This window comes from Pituophis catenifer, unplaced genomic scaffold, assembly GCF_029215685.1.
Source record: "Pituophis catenifer annectens isolate HBS135680 unplaced genomic scaffold, rPitCat1.0.hap2 SCAF_10, whole genome shotgun sequence".
Taxonomy (NCBI): Eukaryota; Metazoa; Chordata; class Lepidosauria; order Squamata; family Colubridae; genus Pituophis; species Pituophis catenifer.
Genome location: NW_027256890.1, coordinates 8,173,514 through 8,198,597, shown reverse-complemented (window position 1 = coordinate 8,198,597; position 25,084 = coordinate 8,173,514). Strand labels below are relative to the sequence as shown.

Genomic DNA, 25,084 nt, shown 5'->3' with positions numbered 1-25,084 from the left:
CTGCTTGGTAAGGCTTTCGCCCCCCCCCCAAGCGGTGTTCTTTTTTATACAAAGTCAACTTATTGCCCCCCCACAATCCGGGTCCTCATTTTACCTACCTCGGAAGGATGGAAGGCTGAGTCAACCTTGAGCCTGGTGAGATTTGAACTTGCAGTAATTGCAGGCAGCTGGTGCTACTTAACAGCACTTTAGTCTGCTGCGCCACCAAGGCTCCTTCAAATTATGTTTGTACTTTTACCTGTTATCTTACATATGCTTGACAAAATAAAAATAAATAAATAAATAGCTCAGTATTGGCAATGCTTTTTCACTCCCATCTGCTCCATTCTAGTGATCTGCTCATATTTTCAGTAATCCCAGGGTTGGAGTGTTCCAACTGGACGGATTCATACGTGCATCCTTGCACACTTCATATCTCTTGATGATGATGATGATGATGATTTATGAAAGACTGGCTTCCTATTGGCGTGTCAGCTGTTTTCCAGGGCTTGACCGACAGCCGTAAGGCCCACCCCCTTTCCTCTTGCGTTTCTTAGTCGCCCCTACTACCAACTTCTTCGGGCCCCGCCCTCCCGCCGCTCCTATTGGCCGCTCTTCCCCGTCCGTGGCTTTTATTGGCGGCGGCGCGCGCACGGAGGCCGCCGCGTCTCCGCGGGCCCAATGAGGGAGAAGCGCGCGAGGCCGCTCCTCGACAGCCGATTGGCCGGGAGGCGGGGAAAGGGGCCGGGCCGCTTCTCTGCGGCGGCGTGAGGAGACGTTTAAAGATGGCGGCGTCCGCGCGAAGGCGGCTTCACTGAGGCGGAGAGAAAAAAACCGCGGCTTGAGGAGGCGAGAAGGCGGCCGCTTTCCTTCCCTCACACGCCGGTTCGGAGCTAGGCGGACGCGGAAGAGACCCCAGAGGAGCAGCTGAGACCGGGCGGGCATGGCTCAGGTGGGTGCCTCCGTTTAGAGGAGGGGGCTGCCCGCCGGAGCCTCTTTGACTAGGCCCCGTGGCCCTTGGTAGGCCGAGAAGCAGTGATTTCCCCCTCTTCCTCGTTTGATTGACGGCTGGGGGGCGGGCTCAATGGCCACGTGACCTGCCCCAGACTCTTACGCCCCTCCCCCTAATTGGGAGAGGGGGACGAAAACTTGGGGTGTATTATTATTTTTACTACTACTACTACTATTACTATTATTACTATTACTATTATCTTTATTAAATATGAAACTCAGTCAACAACATTCAAAAATGCATCTCAAATACCATTATTACTAGTTATTATTAGTTATTTATTTGTCAAACACATAAGATAACAGATATAAGTATAAACATGATTATGAATACAAGATAAGGATATGAGTAAATTCTATGAGATCTTTAAATGCTTTAGGTGTATGGGGAGGTGAGGAGGGGGGTTAAACCTCTTCTTTCCTTTTTAGGGCCACAACTGTATAAGATTGGTGGGCTTGGCCCAAAAGTCACCCCACGGTCTGCAGGGTTCCAAGAGGTTTTGAGGAGTCCCCATCCAGGATAGCACTTCCTGGTCAAAATGGACCTCTGGGAGGGTGGGGGATACAGCTGCCTTCCTGGTTTTGTTTGGGGGGGGGACCTTCTTTCAGGGGTGGGTCAGATGAAAGATAACTGGAGGTTGATTGTTTATTTTTATAGAATAGAATAGAATATAGAATTGAATTGAATTGAATTCTTCATTGGCCAAGTATGATTGGACACACAAGGAATTTGTCTTTGGTGTATATGCTCTCAGTGTACATAAAAAGTAAAAAAAGATACATTCATCAAGAATCGTAAGGTACAACACTCAATGATAGTACAAATAAGTACAAATAGGGTACAAATAAGCAATCAAATCATACTAGAAACAATATAAATCGTAAGGATACAGCAACAAGTTACAGTCTTGCAGTCCTAAGTGGGAGGAGATGGGTGATGGGAACAATGAGAAGATTAATAGTAGTGCAGATTTAGTGAATAGTTTGACAGTGTTGAGGGAATTATTTGTTTAGCAGAGTGATGGCATTCGGGGAAAAAACTGTTCTTGTGTCTAGTTGTTCAGGTGTGCAATGCTCTATAGCCTCGTTTTGAGAGTAGGAGTTGAAACAGTTTATATTTTTATTTTGTAAGATTTATCGCCTGCCCATCTTACCCTGGGTAGCACACAATCTTATTTGTACAGGGGGTCCTCGACTTACGACGGTTCATTTAGTGACCAAAGCAAAAACGACACTGAGAAAAGTGATTTATGACCATTTTTCGCACTTAAGACCATTGCAGCATCCTGTGTTCATGTTATTTACTTGACAACACTCATTTATTTGCCGGTTGCATGGTCCCTGGGATCATGTGATACCCTTATGTGACCTCCTGTAGAGCAAAGTCACTGGGGAAACCAGATTCACTTAACAACCATGTTACTAATTTAACAACTGCAAGTGATCCACTTAACAAATGTGGCAAGGAAAATCATAAAATGGGGCAAAAGTCGCTTAACAAATTTCTCATTTACCAATTTTGGGCCCAATTGTGGCCGTAAGTTGAGGACTACCTGCATTGCTCTCCACCCTTCTGTATATATGTATTAAATTTATTGGTGTTTGTGCTTTTCTCCCGGATTCCTTGTAATTGGGGTTAAATCATGGTGCATGACATTAATGGAGTCATTGCAAGATTCTCATAAAAGATGGGAAGGGAAATTGATTTTTTCTCATCACCTCAACTGTACAATTAGTGTCTGAGTCCTGGAAAGAGGAGACACCTCTGTCCAATAAAAATCAGACCTCAAAGGGTGTGGCACCATTTTCTCCTTTGGAGCTGTAGGCATTCTAATTTTTTTTTTCTAATTTTTATTTTCATTTTATTAAATGAAAAGATACAACATCAAGAAATTAGTACATGAGGGCACTGCAATCCGGTTTAGAATACAGGGTCTCATGATGGGGCATTATGCTTATCTTTATTCTAGGCTAGCCAAATTGTAAATAAGTCATTTCCAGTTTATTTAGATCATGGCACATGATACATGGACTTGCAATACATATTAACATTTCCCCTAGATTAAAATAAAATAAAATATGAATGTTACAAAGATCTGTATTCAAATACCAATCTAAGCCATCAATCTAAGCCATGGAAGCACAGCAGCATTTATATGAAAAAAATCAGATATTGAACTGGTCTATGTCTTCCTGTGTATTGATGTTCAGCAACCCATTTGGCTTTCCATTGGGAATGGATTTTAAATTATGACATTGATTTCCAGTGTTTATCTGATTTTGCAAAAGTAGCAGCAAGCAAAAATTTAGGAAAGGGAAATATTGCACGCATGATAGAAATGATTTTATGTGACGTGAACAATGCAATGAAAAATGACTGAGAAATAAGGATGAGTGTAGTAGTTGAAGGCATCAGCCTGGAAACTGGAAGACTTGAGTTTTACCATGCCTAAGGCACAAGGCCAGCTGGGTAACCTTGGGCCAGTCACTTTCTCTAGTCTCATGGAAGAAAGCAATGGCAAATGACTTGCCAAGAAAAATGCAGGGAGTTGCCCAGGCAGTATTTGAGAATTGAACACAATTGAGCAAAAGGAAAAAAAAAAGCTAGTACAATACATTTCTAGTAGCTGCAGAGCAATGTCTGTGTGAGTAATTCGTAGAAAAAGCACAAGCTTTTTCAGTCGTGTAAAATTCTTTGCCTTTCAAAGAGAGCGGTCCTTTTTGTTTTTGTTTCTATAGTTCAGTGATGCTTTTTTTGGGAGCATGCCAGGTAACCTAGTTCAGTTCTGACTGTTTTTTCTTTTATCAAAGCAGACAGCCTGTTTAAGCAAGTGACAACTTTGTGGCAACAAAGTTTACAGATTTATTCTGACAAATTTTAACTTGGTTCAGCTTGCTTTCATATATCTGCTTTTCAACCCAATCAGCTGGGCATCATTACACATTTGATCAAGTGGGTGTTGCTTCATAACAATGTATCATCTTGCACTAAATTTTTTATTGAATACAATCTGAAATAAATCTAACGTACTTGTTCATCTATTTGCTTCTATCTAGCTGTTCCACTCCTTTGAATTCTCAAAGGAGGCTTATCAAAGTTGAAGATGGCATTTCCCTGAAAGACCATCATCCTTGCCTGCCACATGTAACTGTCACTCCAGACCTTGTAAATATTATAGTTAAAATGAAACTTATGGAAGCTGTACTTATGCATGAAATGAAAACAAGTCCTCATAACCATACTCCGTACATCACCATAGTTTTACCAAGGATGTGTTGACTATAATCCATTGTTAACTTAGAACTAGGAACTTCAAGAGAAATGAAACATTTCATTTTGCTTTTTAGCCATAAGTCAATAAAAGAAATGCAGATAATCCTCGACTTATAAACACAATTGAGCCCAAAATTTCTGTTGCTAAGTGAGACAGTTGTGAGAATTTTCCCCATTTCACAACTTTTCTTGCCATAGTTGTTAAATGAATCACTGCAGTTATTAAGTTAGTAACACGGTTGTTAAGAGAATCGGAATTTCAGTGCCGTTGTAACTTTCACTAAACAAACTGTTGTTAAGTAGAGGACTACCTGTATGTTATTCTCAGGATTGGGTAATTGGACTGTACTTCCTAATATGAGCGATTGACAGTTGACATTTTTCTTTGCAGGCTGAAAGAAGTCAAGAAGATCTACGACAGCCAACGGAAGAAGCTCTTAACTCGGACATCAGCTATTTAAGCTGAATGCATTGTGATTTCCAGTAATTGAGACAGTGATTCTGAAAGCTGTCCACATTAATGAAAAGAGCAATGTAGTCAGCTTAACTGAATCATCAGTGTTGCCTTTTGAGTAAAGCACGACCAATCCTCTCTGGAGGGATTTCTGCATGTGAGGATCATAGATTCCTACAACCCTTTTGTTTAAAACTTGGTGGGTTTATTATTTCTTTTTCCCCTTCCCCTTTGGGTAAGTTTTAGCGATGGAGAATTGTGAAAACACACCTCCCCTTCCAAAAGAGCCAGCCAGCACTGAAGTGAACATGGAGAACCCTTCTTGTCCCCCACCACTGCCTCCCAACGAACAGCCTCCACCACCTCCCCTGCAAACGTCCAGTGACGCAGAGGTAATGGACGTTAGCTCTGGTGGTGATGGACAGTCAGATACCCCTGCTGGGGACGCCCACGCTGGCAACGGGACGCAGCTCCTCACCAAGGGATCTTCATGCTACCAAAGTCGTCTTATCATAGATCCGTATAGCGACCAAAGCCCAAGAACTGCTCGCCACGCGCCCTCGGTTAGGAAGTTCATTCCCGATCTTAAGTTGCTTAAGGATGTAAAGATTAGTGTTAACTTTACAGAGAGCTGCAAAAGTAAAGACAGAAAAGTGCTATACACTGGAGCTGAGCCAGATTATGAGGCAGGGGCAGATTTAGGGATTCGCGGTGTCAATGGGGATGTGCATGCTTGCCCTCTCGGTGGGGGTAGTAGTGGCGGCCTGGCAGCTCAGGTAGCCGGCGAAAAGGAGGAGACCAAGGATGAGGACAATGGGGTAGATCAGGAAAAGCGAGTGGAATATGCAGTGTTGGATGATTTAGAAGATTTTACAGACAATTTGATGGAAATAGATGAAGAAGGAGGAGGAGGAGGGTTTGCATCTAAGGCGATCGTTCAGCAAGACAAAGTGGACGAAGAAACCTTGCACTATTCTTACGAGGTAACTAGAATTTTTTTGTTGTTGTTTTTGCAGAGTTTGGGTTCAGGAAGGAAATTGCAAATATAGGAGCATTTTTGCAGCATTTATATTAACTGGGCAGGGGGATGAGGTAAAGGAAGAAAATCTTGGTGGGACAAAATTTGGGCTTGAGGCTTAATTGTAGAGAAGATACAGATAGTCCTCAACGTACGACCACAATTGAGCCCAAAATTTCTGTTGAGACATTTTGAGACAACTGTTAAAAGTGAGTTTTGCGACCTTTCTTGTCACAGTTGTTAATAATAATAATAATAATAATAATAATAATAATAATAATAATAATAATAATAATAATAATAATAATTTTATTTCTATACCGCCCTTCTCCTGAAGGACTCAGGGCGGTGTACAGCCAATTTAAAAACACAGGACACAACAATAATTAAAAATTAAAATAATTAAATAGATTTGGCCGATTTAAAACCCCAAAAATTTAAAATACCCCAATTTAAAATTATTATGTTGATAGCCCTGCCTGGCGGAACAACAGGGTCTTCAGTGCGCAGCGAAACACCCGGAGGTCAGAGATCTTACGTATTTCCGGGGGCAATTCATTCCACAGGGCTGGGGCTCCCACAGAGAAGGCCCTCCCCCTGGGTGTTGCCAGCCGACATAACTTGGCTGATGGCACCCTGAGGAGACCCTCTCTGTGGGAACGGACTGGTCGGTGGGAGGCTATTGGTGGCAGAAGACAGTCTCGAAGGTACCCGGGTCCTATGCCATGGAGCGCTTTGAAGGTGGTAACCAACACCTTGAATCGCACCCGGAAAACCACTGGGAGCCAGTGCAGCTCGCGCAGGAGGGGTGTCACGCGGGCACAATGAGTTGCGCCCATAACCACCCGCGCGGCCGCATTCTGGACCAGTTGGAGCCTCCGAGTGCTCTTCAAGGGGAGCCCCATGTAGAGAGCATTACAATAGTCCAGCCGGGAGGTTAAGTGAATCACTGCAGTTGTTCTGTTAGTAGCCCGGCTGTTAAGTGAATCTGGCTTTGCCATTGACTTTGCTTGTCGGAGGGTCGCAAAAGGGGGAAATCACATGACCCTGGGACACTGCAACGGTCATAAATATGAACCAGTTGTCAAGTGTCGGAATTTTGACCAGGTGACCATGGGGATGCTGAAATGGTCATAAGCGTGAAAAACAATCATAAGTTGCTTTTTTCAGTGCTGTTGTGACTTCAAATGATCACTAGACAAATGGTTGTAAGTCAAGGACTGACCTGTAGTTCTTGGTTGGCAACCATTTTCGGTCACAAGGAAGATGAAAAAAGTAACTTAACAACCAAGATTCTCACAATTAGCGCCTTCACAGGTCTGGAAAGCAAAGGAAAGCTGAAGGAAGATCATAAGCCAAGTTGCAGATTCAATATCTGCTTCACTTAACTACTGAGTTGTCTGTCCCTTAACTTAGTACCAGCTTCACTTAACCACTGAGTTGTCTGTCCCAGTTGTGGTTGCTAAATGAGGACTATCAGTAGAGCTCATCAAAGTAGCTGCATTAAAAAATCACCAAATCTTCCTGAATTATTACAGAGCTACTGAGCTACTTACCGCTGCTTGAAACCTGCCACTTTGATACAATCTGAGTCACTTGGGCAATTTATAGGTCTCTGCAGCCGTACCTGTCTTCCCAGTTAGTGAGGAGAATATGGGGCGTGGTATCTACCTGACAGTATGTTTTTCAGGATGAATTTGATAATGACGTGGACGCTCTGCTGGAAGAGGGCCTTTGCGTTCCCAAAAAAAGGAGGATGGATGAGAAATACGCAGGGGAAAGCGACCATCAGTCGGACGGAGAAACCACCGTACAGCCCATGATGACCAAAATAAAAACTGTTCTTAAAAGTAAGCTGTTGCAACTAATCACGCACCTAGTTGCCTTGACCAGCTCAGTTTCTCTTAAGAGGCTGGCTCTCTTCCTGTACACATCTAGCCCAGAACAACTTTCATTTCTCTGAGGGAGATGGGCGGTTAAGGAGTGTGAAAAATAAATAATACATTTTGGGCCACACACACAAGAAAACACCAGAGTTGTTTCGGGTGCGAGCAAAACCACTTGGCTCATGCAGTTTTTATTTTACAGGTAGAACAATTGACCCATGGAGGATTTTCCACACACCCTTAACTGTCTTAGCCATTTTCTCTAAAACGGGGGTTTCCAACCGTGGCAACTTTACGACTTGTGGACTTCAACTCCCAGAATTCCTCAGCCAGTCGTGCCTGGTGGGGAATTCTGGTGAGTTAAAGTTATCAAGATTGGAGAGTCCCGTTTTGGAGAAAAAGAATAGAATGGAATGGAATGGAATGGAATAGAATAGAATAGAATTTTTTATTGGCCAAGTGTGATTGGACACACAAGGAATTTGTCTTGGTGGATATGCTTTCAGTGTACATAAAAGATACGTTCATCAAGAATCATAAGGTACAACACTGAATGATAGTCATAGGGTAGAAATAAGCAATCAGGAAACAAGTGTTGATAAATTTCAACTTCAACCTCAAGCTTCCGGCTAGTTTGATGGTTTAACCAGGAAGACGGGAGGCACTTACTGTATGTTTCAAAATAACTATTGAATGATTTGGGCACTAAGCAGTGCCTCAGTGTGCTTCTCTTTCCCAGGTCGTGGTCGCCCACCTACAGAACCGTTGCCTGATGGATGGATCATGACATTCCACAACTCAGGCATCCCAGTGTACCTCCACAGAGAGTCTCGTGTGGTCACCTGGTCCAGACCTTATTTCTTGGGAACAGGAAGCATCAGGGTAATAATGTCTTTGGGTTTCATTCTTTTAGAAATATGAATAGGCGTTAGGCATTCTTGTAATTATTAGAAGCGTGGCTGACTGTCACTGAATTTCATTCTGTAAAATCCGATTTCATCTTATTTAAGACATGAGCTACTATAGGTATTCCTCGACTTATAACCGTTCATTTATCCCAAAGGTGCTTTTTCTCAAGAGGCAACTGGACCTTTCTTGTTTTTAAAGACGTTTTGCTTCTCATCCAAGAAGCTTCTTCGGCTCTGACTGGATGGTGGGGAATGGAAGGATTTTATACTCTTTGCAGAGAGCTGGTCATTTGCACTGTTTTTGAAAGTTGTTGAGACCCCTTGGAAGGTCTTGAAAAAGCACCTTTGGGATAATTATGATCTGGATGACTGAGAATCTCCATAGAAACTGTTCACTGAAGGACTGTGAAGTTACAATAGCTCTGAAAAACGTGATTAACAAATCGTTCCTTAAACTTCAATAGGGGAAGATGGATTCACTTAACAACCTCCTGTTTCACTTAACAACTGCCTGCCTTCTTAACTATGGAAATTCAGGTCTCAGTTGTGATCATAAGTCGGTGACTATCTGCATGTTGGTGAGCCAAGCTAATTATGAAACTCAAGCATCACTCAGAATAATATGAAAAAAAATTGCCTTCCTGCCCTTTGACTAAAAGATCTATTTTGAATTGTGGTTACGTTCCAAAATAAAAATTGCTTTATAGGTTACTTAACACTAAAAGCTTGACTCGTTAATAAATTAGAGGATCAATATTTTCTTATTGATCACCTTTCCTTAAACATTACGCATAACTGATTTATAGAGTTCTCTTCCGCAAGAGGGAGTGAGGGCCTCTAGCTGAAATTAAGCCAAAGAGCATAGAATGCTGTTTACCGTATTGTTCGGAGTATAAGACACACTTTCTCCCTCCCTAAAAGAGGGTGAAAATTTGGGTGCGTCTTATACACTGAATGTAGCCCCGCCAACCAGCTGGCCCCCACCCTTTGACCTCTACCTCCCAGCAATTTACCTCCTTACAGCAAACAGCCACTTTCAGCTTCAGCACAGCCTGATTAGCACAAGCAGCTGATTGTCCATTGGATCAGCCTCTCGGCCCTCAGCTGTTTCAGGCTACAGGGATTGCCATAGCCTATTGCCGTGTGGGACTCCACGGTTTGCTGCAAGGAGGTAAATTGCTGGGAGGCAGATTTTTTTTTTCTTGTGCTAATCAGGCTGTGCTGAAAATGAAAATAAAACTAAAGCAGGCTGCTTGCTGTTTGCTGCAAGGAGGCAAATTGCTGGGAGGCAGAGGCAGATTTTTTTTTTCTTGTTTTCCTCCCCAAAAAAGGTAGGTGCGTCTTATAGTCCAGAATATCTTATACTGCAAAAAATATGGTAGTTCTTGGATACGTTTCTGCTATTTTAGCCTTCTTGGAGGCATCTGGCTGCAGTGAAAAGTGAGAATCTAAAGCAGATGGAAATACGGTCCTCTCCAATTCTTTTACGGGGAAACATTGATAAGAGAAAAGTTGAGAACTTATGAGCACCCTATGTACAACGGTAATATATGATGGATGGCTTTGACTTTAAAAATTACTGAAAATACATTGGAGCAATTAGGTACACTTTCCGTTTTGATACTTCCAAGGTGCATTTTTTAAATTCATTGCTTCTCACAAGATTTTTCTTCTGATAGTACAGAAAATAAGTAACTTAAAAGGGTGTAAGTTGCTAGAGAGCCTGGTGATTTTCTAACAAGCATATAAAAACACTTGTACAAAGCCTGTTGCATTTGACTTCCCTGTTTTGCTTTGTATAACAACGCTGATTCTCAGAGATCTGAAGCATTGCTGGTAAAGACGGGGGCACTATATATGAGGGAATTTATACATTGGTTTTGTTGCCCTGCTCTCTCACCTTTGAACTTGCAAACTGTGTTGCAGAAACACGACCCTCCTCTGAGTAGCATTCCTTGTTTGCATTATAAAAAAATGAAAGACAACGAGGAAAGGGAACAAAGCAATGACATCACCCCAAACAGGGAGGTTTCCCCTGTAAAGCTGACGGAAAAATCCCTGGAACTGGATTGTCAAACGGAGGAGCCAGACTCTACGGCAGCCGATTCCGGAACGTTGGATGAGAAAGATCCGTCTGGGGGAGATGCAGCCCAAGGAGCTTTGGGACAAGTGAAGGCCAAAGTCGAAGTGTGCAAAGATGAATCAATAGGTGAGGACCTGTCGTTTTATCTTTCCGAGGTGGGCCACATCCCGCCAACTCAAATTAGGCATCAGTGTTTCTTCTTCAGTCAACCAGAGATCTTGGCTGTTGCTTGGGTACATTAAGTGTCACTTTAATGTACATTATAAGTAGAACAAGAAGCAATGGATGGAAGCATATCAAAGAGAGCTCCAAACCTAGAAGTAGGGAGAGATTTTCGGACAGCGAGAACAATTAATCAGTGGAACGACTTGCCTGCAGAAATTGTGAGTGTTCTGTTAGGAGACCGGACAGCCACTTGTCCAGAATGGTATAGGACAGGGGTCAGCAACCCGCGGCTCTGGAGCTACATGTGGCTCTTTCATCCCTTTGCTGCGGCTCCCTGTCTCTGCCCCAATTTTGAGAGGAGCTTCCAGTTAGGGGGGGTGAAAGCAAGGCGCACCAGGAAGAGACTCTATGGCAAGGGGCAGGTTTTCCAGTCACAATTGATAGTTAGGACAGGTAGAGGAAAAAGGATGTCGCGCTAGGTGGAGACTCTATGGTGGGGGGAATCGGACTTCCGGTCGGCTCCAGAATTGAATGGGGCGCTTCCGGTTAAGACCTTTGTGGTTCTTTGAGCTTTTAAGGTTACCGACCCCTGGTATTGGATCTCCTGCTTAAACAGAGTGTTGGACTAGATCACCGGTGTCAAACTCGATTTCATTGAGGGACGCATCAAGGTTGTGTTTGACCTTGGGGGGCATGGTGGGTGTGGCCAGGTGGGGCGTGGCCACCTCAACATCAATTGTGTCGGGGCACCTGTGGTGACCTGAGCACTCAGCCAGCAAAAATGGGTTCCCGAGCTCCGTTTTCGGCTGTGACGGCCTCCTGCAACCCTCTGCCAGTGAAAGTGGAGCTCGGGAGGGCTGCCTTCAGCCCTCGCAAGCTCCATTTTTGCTGGCAGAAGCAACGCAGGCGGGTCCTTCGCTATTTCCATGGTAGCCCCGGGGGCCAGATCTAAGCGCTCCGCGGGCGAGATCCAGCCCCTAGGCCTTGAGTTTGACACCCCTGGACTTGGTCCCTTCTAACTCAATTACTCTGTTTTCTTTTTTGTTTAACTGCTTGTTTGCGGCTGTGATGCAAAGAGACGTAAGCACAATTCTTTCTCAGATAGTTCCATCTACAGGTAGTCCTTGACTTAGACTGCATTACGATCATAAGCCCTGAGGTCCGTAAATCAGGTCACTCCCCTAACTGACCCAGTTGCGCTCTCAGTTGGAAGCAGCACGGCATGGTGACGGTTGCTTTGTTCCCTTAGATATTGAGGATTTCCGACACTATCTGGAAAAATGTTTCGATTTCGAGCAAGTCACGGTGAAGAAGTTCCGAACATGGGCGGAGAGGCGGCAGTTCAACCGGGAGATGAAGAGGAAGCAGGCAGAGTCTGAGAGGCCCATTTTGCCAGCCAATCAGAAACTCATTACGTTGTCTGTCCAAGATGCGCCCACAAAGAAAGGTAAGATGGTTGTCAGAATTGTGAAGTAATTTAAAGCCCTGAGAATTAGCCAAAGTTCTACGTGGAACTGATTTTATTTGTTTGTCCTTCCAAGTTTTGTCTTCCATTCAAAGTTATCTCCCCAGATATACTTACAACTCAGGTGTACCAGCCACTTTAGGCAATTTGCGGCATCCCACAGTCACGTGACCCCTTTGTACAATGTTTTTTTTTTGCCAGAAAAATAACATTTACATTGTGAGGTTTTTTTGGGGGGGGGGTCAAAAATGCCCCATAAGAAACAGTTGGTTTGCTGTTGGTGACTGCCATGCTTGCTTAACGACCACTGCAAAAACAAAAAAAAAAGTTGTAAAGTCCGGTTGGAATCATGATGACCCACTCTGCGACCGTCATGACTTACGGAGAGACCCCATTGTGGTCATCAGTGGAGGACTACCTACACCGAGTGTTGGCAATCCTGGAAAATGCTGGTTTTATTTTCGACTCATTGTTAGGATAGTACCGCTGCACGTACTATGGGATTGGTATTTATTCTGTGGGGCTTCTTAATGAAAGCCGTTCTCATCCTCTAGCTCAGTGTTTCTCAACCTTGGTAGCTTGAAGATGGGTGGACTTCAACTCCCAGAATTCTCCCAGCCAGCAGCGCTGGCTGGGGGACTCTGGGAGTTGAAGTCCACCCATCTTCAAGCTTCCAAGGTTGAGAAACACTGCTCTAGCTGTTACTAGTGAACATTTCAGAGATTCAAAGCCGCATCTGTGCGATGTTCTTCTTTTCCAGAGTTTGTTATTAATCCCAATGGGAAGTCTGAAGTTTGTATCCTTCATGAATATATGCAACGAGTGCTGAAAGTACGGCCTGTTTACAATTTCTTTGAATGTGGTAAGTCTTCTAATATTTATCTAAAGGAATGATTCTAAGGGACAATTACCAGGAGTGCTGCAGTAGATCTAAAGATCTAAGGTTGAGCTGTGTTTCAGGATCCAATCTGGGTCGTTCACCAGGACCAGAGGTTTAGTCTTCTGAGCTTTCAGACTCGTGCTGAAGCTCATCTTCAAGGAACTTCTCTGTACCGGAATGTGTGCTTTGGGCTATTCTATATTCTAAGACGCTGAGCTTTTCGATCGAAAGGTCGGCAGTTCAGCGGTTCGAATCCCTAGTGCCGCGTAATGGGGTGAGTTCCTGTGACTTGTCCCAGCTTCTGCCAACTTAGCAGTTCGAAAGCATGTAAAAAAATGCAAGTAGAAAAATAGGGACCACCTTTGGTGGGAAGGGAACAGCATTCTGTGCGCCTTTGGCATTGAGTCCTGCTGGCCACATGACCATGGAGACATCTTCGGACAGCGCTGGCTCTTCGGCTTTGAAACGGAGATGAGCACCGCCCCATAGAGTCGGGACCGGCTAACACATACGTGCGAGGGGAACCTTTACCTTTATGTGTAGTATTTATGTGGTGCCTGGTTGTATGTGGCCTGTTTTTTGGGTGTTGTTGGCCGGCTATTAAGTCGTTGGCTGTTGTTTCCTCAGCTCCTAAGCATCTAATAATCTGGTGGGAAATCAGCAATCCTGTTGATTGATTTCCCAGGCTTCAAAAATTTCCCTGGCTATTTTTGTCCCTGCTCGGCCAACAATCTTAATAACAATACTATGCATAGAATAGCCCAAAGCACACATTCTGGTAGAGAGAAGTTCCCTGAGGATGTGGCTCCAGCACGAGTCCGAAAGCTCAGAAGACTAAACCTGTGGTCCCGGTGACTGATCCAGATTGGATCCTGAAACATTATCCCGGGACACGTATATATTCACCTTCATTCTTGAGCTATGTTTGTTTGGGTTTTTCTGGAAAACTATAAAACCTCCCGTTCTTCCAAATATATTTACATTCAAGAATGTTAACACGATGCACAGTGGAGGTGGAATAAAGAAACGGTAACATGGTTCGATATAAAGGAAACAATCATGGCTTGTTCTTTAACTGAATAGCTTTTGTAAATCGCCAAGTATGCTAAACACCAGTCTCTCGGTCTTCTTGACAGGGTGAGATGGGACTTCAGATATTTTGATTTTTCTCTCCTCTCTTTAAAGAGAACCCAAGTGAGCCTTTTGGAGCATCAGTTATTATTGATGGAGTGACTTACGGAGCAGGGACTGCCAGTAGCAAAAAACTTGCCAAGAATAAAGCTGGTAAGTACAGCTATCTAGATCAGAGCTCCACAACGTTTCTGGCTTTGCAGGCTGGTGTGGGGAGGGAGAGGATGCTCACAGGTTGGGGACCCCTGATCTAGATCTATGGAGGATTAGTGGAGTCAAGAAAATTAGCATGTTTGTAATGTTAGTAATTTAAAATATAAAATGAATAAAAAAATTTAAAAAAAAAAAAGAAAATTAGCATTCTCAGCAAATGGGTGCATCAATTCTGATTCTACATGCAATTTGTGCTCTCATCAGTGTTTGCTGGGCTATCATAGAGAAATTGACAAGGGTGATTGAAATCCAAATCACACGAAGTGTTAATACCACTTTATAATGCCTTGGTAAAGCCACACTTGGAATACTGCATTCAGTTTTGGTCGCCACGATGTAAAAAAGGTGTTGAGACTCTAGAAAGAGTGCAGAGAAGAGCAACAAAGGTGATTAGGGGACTGGAGGCTAAAACATATGAAGAACGGTTGCAGGAACTGAGTATGTCTAGTTTGATGAAGAGAAGGACTAGGGGAGACATGATAGCAGTCTTCCAATATCTCAGGGGCTGCCCCAAAGAAGTCAAGCTATTCTCCAAAGTATCTGAGGGTAGGACAAGAAGGAACGGGTGGAAACTCATCAAGGAGAGAAGCAACCTAGAACTAAGGAGACATTTCCTGACAGTGAGAACAATTAATAAGTGGAACAACTTGCCTGCAGAAGTTGTGGATGCTCCAACACTGGAAGTTTTTAAGAAGATGTTGGATAAAGTGTCTGAAATGGTGTAGGGTTTCCTGCCTAAGCAGGGAGTTAAACTAGAAGACCTCCAAGGTCCCTCCCAACTCTGTTATTCTATTTTATTCTATTCTATTTTATTCTATTTTATTCTAAATGCAGTGCAGGTAGTCCTCAACTTACAACCGTTCATTTAGTGGCTGTTCAAAGTTACAATCGCACTGAAAAAAAGTGACTTATAGCTGTTTTCTCCACTTAGCGACTGTTGCAGCATCTCCATGGTCACCTGATCAAAATTCAGAAGCTTGGTGATTGTGGTGTTCTGGGGGGGGGTCACGTGACCCCCTTTTGCGACTTTCTGACAAGCAAAGTCAATAGCGAAGCCAGATTCACTTAACAGCCGTGTTAACTAAGTTCACAGCTGCAGTGGTTCACTTAACAATGGTGGAAAGAAAGGACATAAAATGGAGCAAAATTTGCTTAACAACTGTCTCACTTAGCAACAGAAATGTTGGGTTCAAAGGTGGCCGTAACACGAGGACTGCCTGTACCACTTTCTCTAAAGGGCTAAATTCTGGTTTGTTTGTTTTTTACTTGTTCCATTCAAGATTGTGATTTCAGATGAAAAGAACCCAAATGTTGCTTGCTGTTTAAATCTCTGTGATTTAAGTGATTCAAGTAATACTGCAATTTGCAGCAAGACAGTGTGCCACTTAAGCAGTTCCATTCTGAGATTCGCAGTCTGTCTGGGTAGCAACTAAGGGAAGGATTGTTCTGCCATTAGCGTGCATAGAATTGGCAGTAGAGCTGAGAGAATTTAGCACAGATATATCTGGGATTTAATGGGACGCAGTGGCTCAGTGGCTAAGATGCTGAGCTTGTCGATCGATAGGTCGGCGGTTCGAATCCCTAGCACCGTGTAATGGGGTGAGCTCCCGTAACTTGTCCCAGCTTCTGCCAACCTAGCAGTTTGAAAGCATGTAAAAAATGCAAGTAGAAAAATAGGGACCACCTTTGGTGGGAAGGTAACAGCGTTCTCTGCACCTTTGGAGTTTAGTCATGCTGGCCACATGACCACGGAGATGTCTTTGGACAGTGCTGGCTCTTCGGCTTTCAAACGGAAATGAGCACTGCCCCCTAGAGTCGGGAACGACTAGCACATATGTGCAATCCCTTTATCTGGGATTTATTTTCCACAGGCTTTCCCCTCAAAAGATGGATTATGCAGTATGGGAGAAATGGTATGAATGGATAGATAATAGAAATAAGGAATGGAAATGTACATAAAGGTACAGAATGTTTAGAAATAGAATGTATATAATGTACTGAATATTGGTTCTAGTTGTATGAATAATATCAGATCTGTTAAATATGTAATAGAGATATGTAAAGAGAAAAAATGCAATTAAAAAAAAAAGATGTTTCTGCAACTTCACCACCCAGAGCCCCCTCTCTGAGAGAGAAGGGCAGTTAACGAAATACAACATACAAATAATAAATAAACTTCCCAACTTGGAAACCTTTTCACCATACTAAAAACAAAGGAAAATGGGTCTGAAAGGCGAAAGCAGAGCAGTATGCTCAGTCCCTTAATTGGGTAGACCAGGTTGTCCGGATAAAAAGCAATATTTTCCCTGGTGTAGCCAACAAAGTGAGGAGAGCCCATGGCTTAGAGGTTAATACATGTACCTACTGTATTTTTTGGAGTATAAGATGCACCTTAGTTTTTGGGGAGGAAAATAAGAAGAAAGCTGATTGGCAGGTGGATCAGCCTCCTGAAATACCCCCAATCAGCTGTTCCCAGAGGTGAATTTTAGCAACAGGTTCCTTGGTGGTGAGCTCTGTGCCTTGCTTTTTTTTTTTTTTTTTTTTTTTTGCTTTTTTTTCTGCTTCTGAAACTCCATTTCAGAAAAAAACTTTTTTTCCTGCCTCCAAAAGCCTCCAAAACAGAGCTTCAGAAAAAAAGCCTCTGAAGCTCTGTTTGGGGGCTTCTTTCCTGAAGTTTCGTTTCTGATGCTTTTTTCAGCCTCTGAAACCTTGAGAAGCTGGGTGGGGCTACATTCAGAGTATAAGACACACCCAGATTTTCACCCTCTTTTTTGGGGGGAAAAAGGTGCATCTTATACTCCAAAAAATACGTTAATATGCAAGCAGCCCGGGATTCGAATCCCAGAAAGGGTATGACTAGCTGACGAGAGCTAAATAGCTTGAAATAGGTCTATACTAGTCTCCCTTTATTTCTTTGTCGGTAAAACATAAATTCGACGAATTGTTCGATGCATGTTGGCATTCTTGACAAAATGCACACGTGGTTTTCACTCCTAGTCTCTTTTTTTTCCAGCCCGAGCTACTTTGGAAATCCTCATCCCTGATTTTGTGAAGCAAACCTCTGAGGAGAAGCCCAAAGATAGTGAGGAATTAGAGGTACGTTCACAGCTGAGTCTTCACATGTTAAATTCCTTTAAGCCTTCAGCTTCTTTGCTTTAGATTAGTAACCCTCATCATAAATGATATCATTTGTCCTTTGACTCCTTCTGTCAGTGGAAAGAGTTACCGTATTTTTCGGAGTATAAAACACACCTTTTCTTCCCAACTCATGGTTCCCAATCCCAGCTCCTAGCAAAATCGGTGCGAAGCCAAACAGTTCCTTTGTTCTGCTGTTTATTTTGTTCTCTTATATGTTTCCTTGTTAGTTTATCTCTTAATACTGCAACCACAGAACGACGAGAGACCTCCCTGCAAAGCTTAAAAAGTCCTTTCTACTGTTAAGTGACTGTTTTACCTATTTTGTTGTAGTATTTTAACCATATCAGTATCGAGGATTCACGGGTGTACGAACTGACCAGTAAAGCTGGACTCCTGTCTCCATATCAGATCCTTCACGAGTGCCTTAAAAGGTGAGTTTTTGCATGGCTTACGTGATCTATCCTTTGAGGAAGGCTTCATTCTTTTTATGGAATAGCCCCGTCTGTTCTTTTTTCTCTCTTTAATCTGGGAGAACCTAGAAATGGTTCCTAAAACCTGATGACTGCTTTAGGAATTAGTCTGCCTGGGACGTGGCTGTCGCGTTCTTAACTGCGTTCCCTGCGTGAACATGATTGCCTGCCAGTGTGCGGTTTTAAAAGACATGCTGGTACTGGTGCAGGGAGGTTGGAAAATGGCTATTTCCTATACCCGCGACGGCGAACCTGTGGCACGCGTGCCACAACTGGCACACAGAGCCCTCTCTGCGGGCACGTGAGCCGTCGCCCAGCTCAGCTCCACCGCACATGCAGGAGACGCGCACGCATGCGCTGGGGTGCGCGAGAGTGTGCCCCCCCCCCCAACGGCCCGTTTTTGGTCCTAGGAGACTGCAGGTGTTTCAAGTAGTTTTAATCAAAATGCAGTTAAAATGCTATACAAGCCATCGAGAATATAAACAGATACATACAACAGGAACAGGAGGTGCCTCACAGGAGCAAATAGAGGTAAATCCTAGAGAGGCAGGAAATGCAACACAAAACAATGGAGATGAATGCTAAACAGGAATAAAGCTGCATGGAAGGCAGACATAACACCTGTAATGGCAGGGAGGCCTACTAGGCCCAAAACGGGGCGGGGGAGGGGGGGTCGTGTGCACATGCACGAGGGGGCCCTGCATTGCATTATGGGGTGCCAGCACGTACATGCGCTTTCGGCACACAACAACAAAAAAGTTAGCCATTACTGTCCTATACAGATGGTCTTTGTCTTAACTGTTCATTTAGTGACCTTCAAAGTTACAGCGGCACTGAAAAAAGTGGTTTATTATGGTTTTTCACACTTATGACCATTGCAGCATCCCCATGGTCACATGATCAAAATTCAAATGCTTGGCAATGGACTTGTATTTATAACGGTTGCACTGGCCCGGGGTCACGTCACCTTTTGCGAACCTCTGACAGGCAGGCAGTGGGAAAGCCAGCCACTTAACAATTGTGATTCAACTTAACACCTGTGGCAAGAAAGGTCATGAAATGGGGCAAAGTTCACTTAACAACGGTCTTGTTTAGCAACAAAGTTTGGGCTCAATGGTGGTTGTAAGTCGGGGACTTCCTGTACATTTTGCTCACAATGTATGGTGGGATCCTTGTTGCTTTCTGAGCTTGGTAGTTTTCTTCAACTGATGATGTTCCCTAGTTTGGTAATGAAACGTCGGCAAAAAAGCCACCAAGGACCTCACAGTTCAACCCTGAGATCCAAATATTAGCTTTTGTTGGTATCACACCATATTGCATGTCCAGTTGGGATTCAGTGTGGGATGCTGTCCCTTCTTATGGCTGAAACTCATAATTATTAGAAATATCTGTTATATTTAGAGCGGACATCCAAGAAATAGACAGATGGAGATTTAAAAGAAGAATTTGGGAGGCAAGTCAAAAAAAAAAGCATAGCAATTAAAACTATTGAAGCGGACAAGAGATGATGGATAGATGATTTTTAATTATTGTTGTTCTGATTAGCCTTTCCCTCTTCCCCTCTTTCTTTTAAAGCATAGCAATTAAACTATGAAGCGGGCAAGAGATGATGGATGAATGACTCCTTTCTTTTTTGTTGTTACTGTATTGAGTTGCTTCTACCCCATCCCTCTCTCTATTCTTTTTTTTCTTTAGGCAGGTGTCATGATTAGAAGTAAGACAGGAAAGAAGGAAGTTTTGTAATAAAGGGTGACATGAAGGGTGACATAAAAGCTAGAATAAGTGATAGAAATAAGGGGAATATTACTGTATACATTTTTATTTTATAAAATGAAAGTAAGTGAGAAAATGTGGAATAATTGAATAATGATAGACTGTAACTCAACATAGATGTGTATTGTTATTAGAAATACATAATAGAATAGAATATAGAACAGAACAGAACAGAATAGATTTTTTTATTGGCCAAGTGTGATTGGACACACAAGGAATTTGTCTTAGTGCATACGCTCTCTGTACATAAAAGAAAAGGTAAATTGATTAATGATTATGTTTAATCTGATCAGTTTCATTTGTATTGGAATGTATGGCGCCCAGGTGTCACACTGTTTGCACATTGATTTGACATTTTTATAAAAAATAAAAAACGGAGAAATATCTTTTATAGATGGGGGCTAGGCAGACTCCAGAACTGGGATAATTTGCTTACCATATGCAGTAAAAACCAGTAACATTTTTGTCCTTTGAAAATTATGAACACTGTTTTAGCTGAAGGTTATTTTATGTTGGCATCCAGATTTGATGCAAACATTTTTTTAAAAAAATTGACATTTTTAATCAATAAACCCAGACTTTTTAAACCCTGAGAACTTCTAACTAACAGTATTTAATTTGTCCTTCAGAAATCATGGCATGGGTGATACATCCATAAAATTTGAAGTGATTCCTGGCAAAAATCAGAAGAGTGAATATGTTATGACTTGTGGGAAGCATACTGTGCGGGGGTGGTGTAAGTATAACAGTTACTAAGAAAATCTATGGAATATGTGTTTATTAGATTTATTGCCACTTTCCGTCCGGTGGTGTTGGTTTTCTTATTTAACCAGTCAGAATTTCCTATAAACTGATCTCTTAATGATAAGACACTATCATTTTAGTTACGTTTTTAAATCAAAAACAGAAGTTATTTATATTTGAGTACATCTGTATCAATGCTGGAACTGCAATGTTTTGTAATATTTTGAATATGAGTTTGTAATGACAAGAAGAACATCATTTTGGCTACATAACTTAAATGCTTTCCCTATCCTGTACACCCATAATTGTTAAGGACCGAAGTTGATAATTTAATTGGTAGCCATTCCCTTAAAAATTGCAAATTTCATATATATAATGTACAAACCATTCTCCATCGTAGAATCATCTTCTTTAAAAGTATGATCCCTCGAGGCAGCGGTTTTTCCTCCAACTTCTGTGTCCAGCTCCTAAAAGTTTACTGTATGAGTGTGATGTTTAAACTTGCCTTGATTTTTCAGGTAAGAACAAAAGAGTTGGAAAGCAACTGGCTTCCCAGAAAATTCTTCAGCTGCTTCACCCACATGTGAAAAACTGGGGTTCTTTATTGCGCATGTACGGCAGAGAAAGCAGTAAGATGGTTAAACAGGTAAAGCATTTTTATGTTCTGCCTGGCCTCCGGATTAAATAAGGAGATTCTATTGAAAGATGTCAAATTATCTCTTGTCCAGGATTACCGTATTTTTCGGACTATAAGATGCTCCGAAGTGTAAGACACACCTAGCTTTTGGGGAGGAAAACAAGAAAAAAAAAATTTGCCTCTGCCTCCCAGCAATTTGCCTCCTTGCAGCAAACAGCGTGGTCAGCTTCAGCACAGCCTGATTTAGCACAAGCAGCTGATTGGCGGTTGGATCTGCCTCCTGGAATACCTCCTATCAGCTGTTCCAGGCTGCAGGGATTGGTGCTGCCACCTATCACCGACGGGGCATAAAAGGAACAGAGGCCGAAAATGAGGCGCACGGAGGCGGCAATAGGTGACGGTGGTGATGGATAGCGGCAATCCCCGCAGCCTGGAAAAGCTGATAGGCGGTATTCTGGGAGGCAGATCCAACCGCCAATCAGCTGCTCGTGCTAAATCAGGCTGTGCTGAAGCTGAGCAGGCTGTTTGCTGTTTGCTGCAAGGAGGTAAATTGCTACGGGGCAGAGGCCGAAGGGTGGGGGCGGGGGGGCGGGGCTTCAGTAACATTTGCTGTATAAGATGCCCAGACATTTCCACCCACTTTTTGGGGGGGAGGAAAGTGCGTCTTATACTCCGAAAAGTACAGTAATTGCTTATACTGAATTCAGAGGGTTTTTTAAAAAATAGGGTTTAAAAGGACCATATTAAAACCCTTTAATTTCCTTTTGGGTAGGAAACCTCCGACAAAAGCGTGATAGAACTTCAGCAGTATGCCAAAAAAAAACAAGCCCAATCTGCACATTCTGAACAAGTTACAAGAGGAAATGAGAAAATTAGCACAAGAAAGGGTGAGTAGCGTCTTGGTAAGCTCCCTGGCTGCTTTCACCATACAGGACAGGTTTATGGTTCTGCTTAATTCATGAGTCTCCTGATTCTTAAAACATGAAGGTATTTAGAAAGTCCTTAAGTAAAGCTTTTTTTATTAGATTTTTTGTTGTTGTTGTTGTTATTTTCTAGAATATATTACTAGGACTGCTAAGAATTTCACAGGATTTATTGTTTTCACAAAGTATGATAACCAGGCTGGTCTTTGTCCTTATATGAAACGGTAACCATAGGAACATAGGAATTCTCCCTTTAAGATGCGCTTATTTTAAAACACCACTTTCCTCCTTCCCATACAAACCCAAGCCGAGTTCTCCAACTCGGATGTGAACAAAAACAAAATTCTGACAGTATCGAGAGCAGCCAGACTCCTTTTCACAAGCAGCCAGTTCATCCATGTCCCTTTAGGCAACCTTTGTTTTCAAGATAAAGTTGTTACAATTTCTGTTTTAAATTTACCTAGCAACTTGCGCCGTTGGCTCCTGAGGTTAGAATGTTGGGCTGACGGATGAGCAACCTCACGTTTGAGACCCGTTGCTGCTGTAGGGCGGGTTGAACCCCTGTCACATGCTCTTGGCTCCCACCCACTCAGCAGAGTGAAAGTGGGTGACCACAAATAGAATAGAATAACAGAGTTGGAAAGAACCTTGGAAGTCTTCTAGTCCTGATTAGGCAGGATACCCTACGCCACTTCAGACAAATAGTTATCCAACCTCTTCTTAAAAACTTCCAGTGTTGGAGCATTCACAACTTCTGGAGGCAACTTCTGTTCCACTGATCAATTGTTCTCACTGTTAGGAAACTTCTCCTTAGTTCTAGGTTGCTTCTCTCCTTGATTAGTTTCCATCCATTGCTGCTTGTCCTGCCCTCAAGTGCTTTGGAGAAGAGCTTGACTCCCTCTTCTTTGGGGCAGCCCCTGAGATATTGGAACATTGCTAGCATATCACCCCTAATCCAGGGGTGAAATGCTCCCTGTTCGGGCCGGATTGGGCGATCCAGTGGCGATCGTGGCAGGTGGTTCGGAGAACTGGTAGCGATGGCGGTGCGAGGCTCCGCCCACCTGCCCGGGTGTCGTTACTTCCTGCGTTTAAAAGGTTTTTTTTAAAAAGGCTCTGACGATCGCGCGCCACAGCTGTGATCATCGGAGCCTTTTTTTTACCTTTTAAAAGCATTTTTTGCAACCTATTTGCCCCAATAAGTTGTTAAAAAAAATGCTTTAAAAAAGAGAAAAAAAGTTGATCACGGCCACCCAGTCACATTACCCCCTCCCACCCACCAAGCCACACCCACAGAACCGGTAGTAACAAATTTTACCTTTCACCACTGCCCTAATCTTTCTTTTCATCAGACTAATATAGATTAATAAATAGATTAGTGGGTACCATTTCAGTGGGCAACTTCACAGGTATGCGAAAGGAGACCCCTACTGGGCACCCCCCACCAATCAATGGTGATGTCACCGGCAAATCCTTTCACCACAGAAGCACTTCGATGTTTCCGATAAGGAAGTATTAAGTAGGATAACCTGGAGCAAAATCAAGATATTAGTGTTCTGTTCAGGGAACGTTTGAAAGTTGGCATCCAGCGAGGATGAAGGATATGTATAATTATGTATATATGTCTTCTTAAGTTTTTGCGGGTGTGTATATGCAAAAAATTAAAATCTCGGGTGTTTTCCCACGTCATGTTAAATAAGTTAGTTAAAATGTTTAAAATTCTGGTTAAAATCTTAGCTTAAAATCTTCTAAAAATCCTTACAGAGCACTCTGCAAGGTCCTTTAAAACCTTAGCTAAAATCCTCCCAGTACCTTAAAAGTTCTTCTTATAGCAACGTTTCGACAGGCTCACAACCCTGTCATCTTCAGGCTCTTATCTAGTTAAGAAGCTGTGGGTGTGTTGCGAGGTCGGAGCTGTCGCTTTTCTATGTTTGCTGCTGCTGACGTATGCTGGTTAGCCTGTAACTCTATATATGTGTATGTATATATATATATATTTTTTTAATATTTCTAGGAGGAAACACGAAAGAAACCCAAGATCACAATTATAGAGTCTGCTCAGCCTGGCAGTGAGCCTCTCTGTACTGTGGATGTGTAATGAGAGAGATTCGGAATTGGAGCAATAAAACAAGTGGCGAAAGTTAGGAATGGTTTTCATGTTTTACTTTGTCAACGGTTTGAAGGAGAAATGGGTTTGCTTTGGGGGAAACAACCTAACCGTCAAAGCTGCTTCAAACGTGCATTGTGTGTTTGCATTAGGGTTGATAATGCTAAGTTTTGTGTGTACTTCTCGAGATGTTGTTATTCAAGGGGGGCCCAAAAATCTACCCGGCCATACGTTTATAGAGAAGCAGAAAGCAGGGTTGTTCGCCTGGGCAAACTCACTCCCCATCCTTCCCAAAAGCTTAAGGATTAAATGCAGAACGTTCATTTTAAAGAGTGGAACCAATGTGTAACCCAGCATCGCTCGTCGTGCTTTTAGGAACACGACAGGCGCTTGTTTTCTGAAAGGGTTTCTTGTGTTTCTGCACAAAAGAATTAAGCGCTCATCGCACCCTTTTGACAGCTGCATTGAAGGAAAGACACACAAATGTGTGTCGCTTTATGCCCTGCTGAGGTTAGGCCAGTTAGGATTGCTTCTCAGTGAATTTTCGCAGACTTGGGATTTTTTAGCATGGATCCAGTGATGATCAGAGAACTAATTGCAAACAGCTCTGAGGTTTCCATGCTTTTCATTGTTCCATTTAAAAACAAAGACGAACATAGGAAGCTGAGATTGTAAGGTATGTTTCGGTTTCTCTTAGATGTAAACAACAAAACTTTGGCATAAAGGTGAGCCAAGCATTGCACTACTCTGCAGCTTAGTAGGGCTCATAACCATGTTTTACCAGTTTTAACTGTGAATGTAAGCAGCAGTGTTCAGTAAGGTTGCATA

At 42.8% G+C, this 25,084-nt stretch overlaps 1 protein-coding gene across 1 annotated transcript; it reads left to right on the top strand.

Moving 5' to 3' along the window:
- Positions 1-763: 763 nt before the first annotated feature.
- Positions 764-24,293, top strand: DGCR8 (DGCR8 microprocessor complex subunit). Its single transcript, XM_070950356.1, is given in 15 exon segments — positions 764-931; positions 4,656-5,701; positions 7,427-7,586; positions 8,362-8,504; positions 10,457-10,739; positions 12,028-12,225; positions 13,004-13,105; positions 14,309-14,407; positions 17,481-17,563; positions 17,936-18,036; positions 20,478-20,584; positions 21,111-21,238; positions 22,002-22,043; positions 22,045-22,116; positions 24,164-24,293. Coding segments are annotated over 14 exon segments (2,337 nt in total). The 5' UTR covers positions 764-931; positions 4,656-4,966; the 3' UTR covers positions 24,248-24,293.
- Positions 24,294-25,084: the final 791 nt, after the last annotated feature.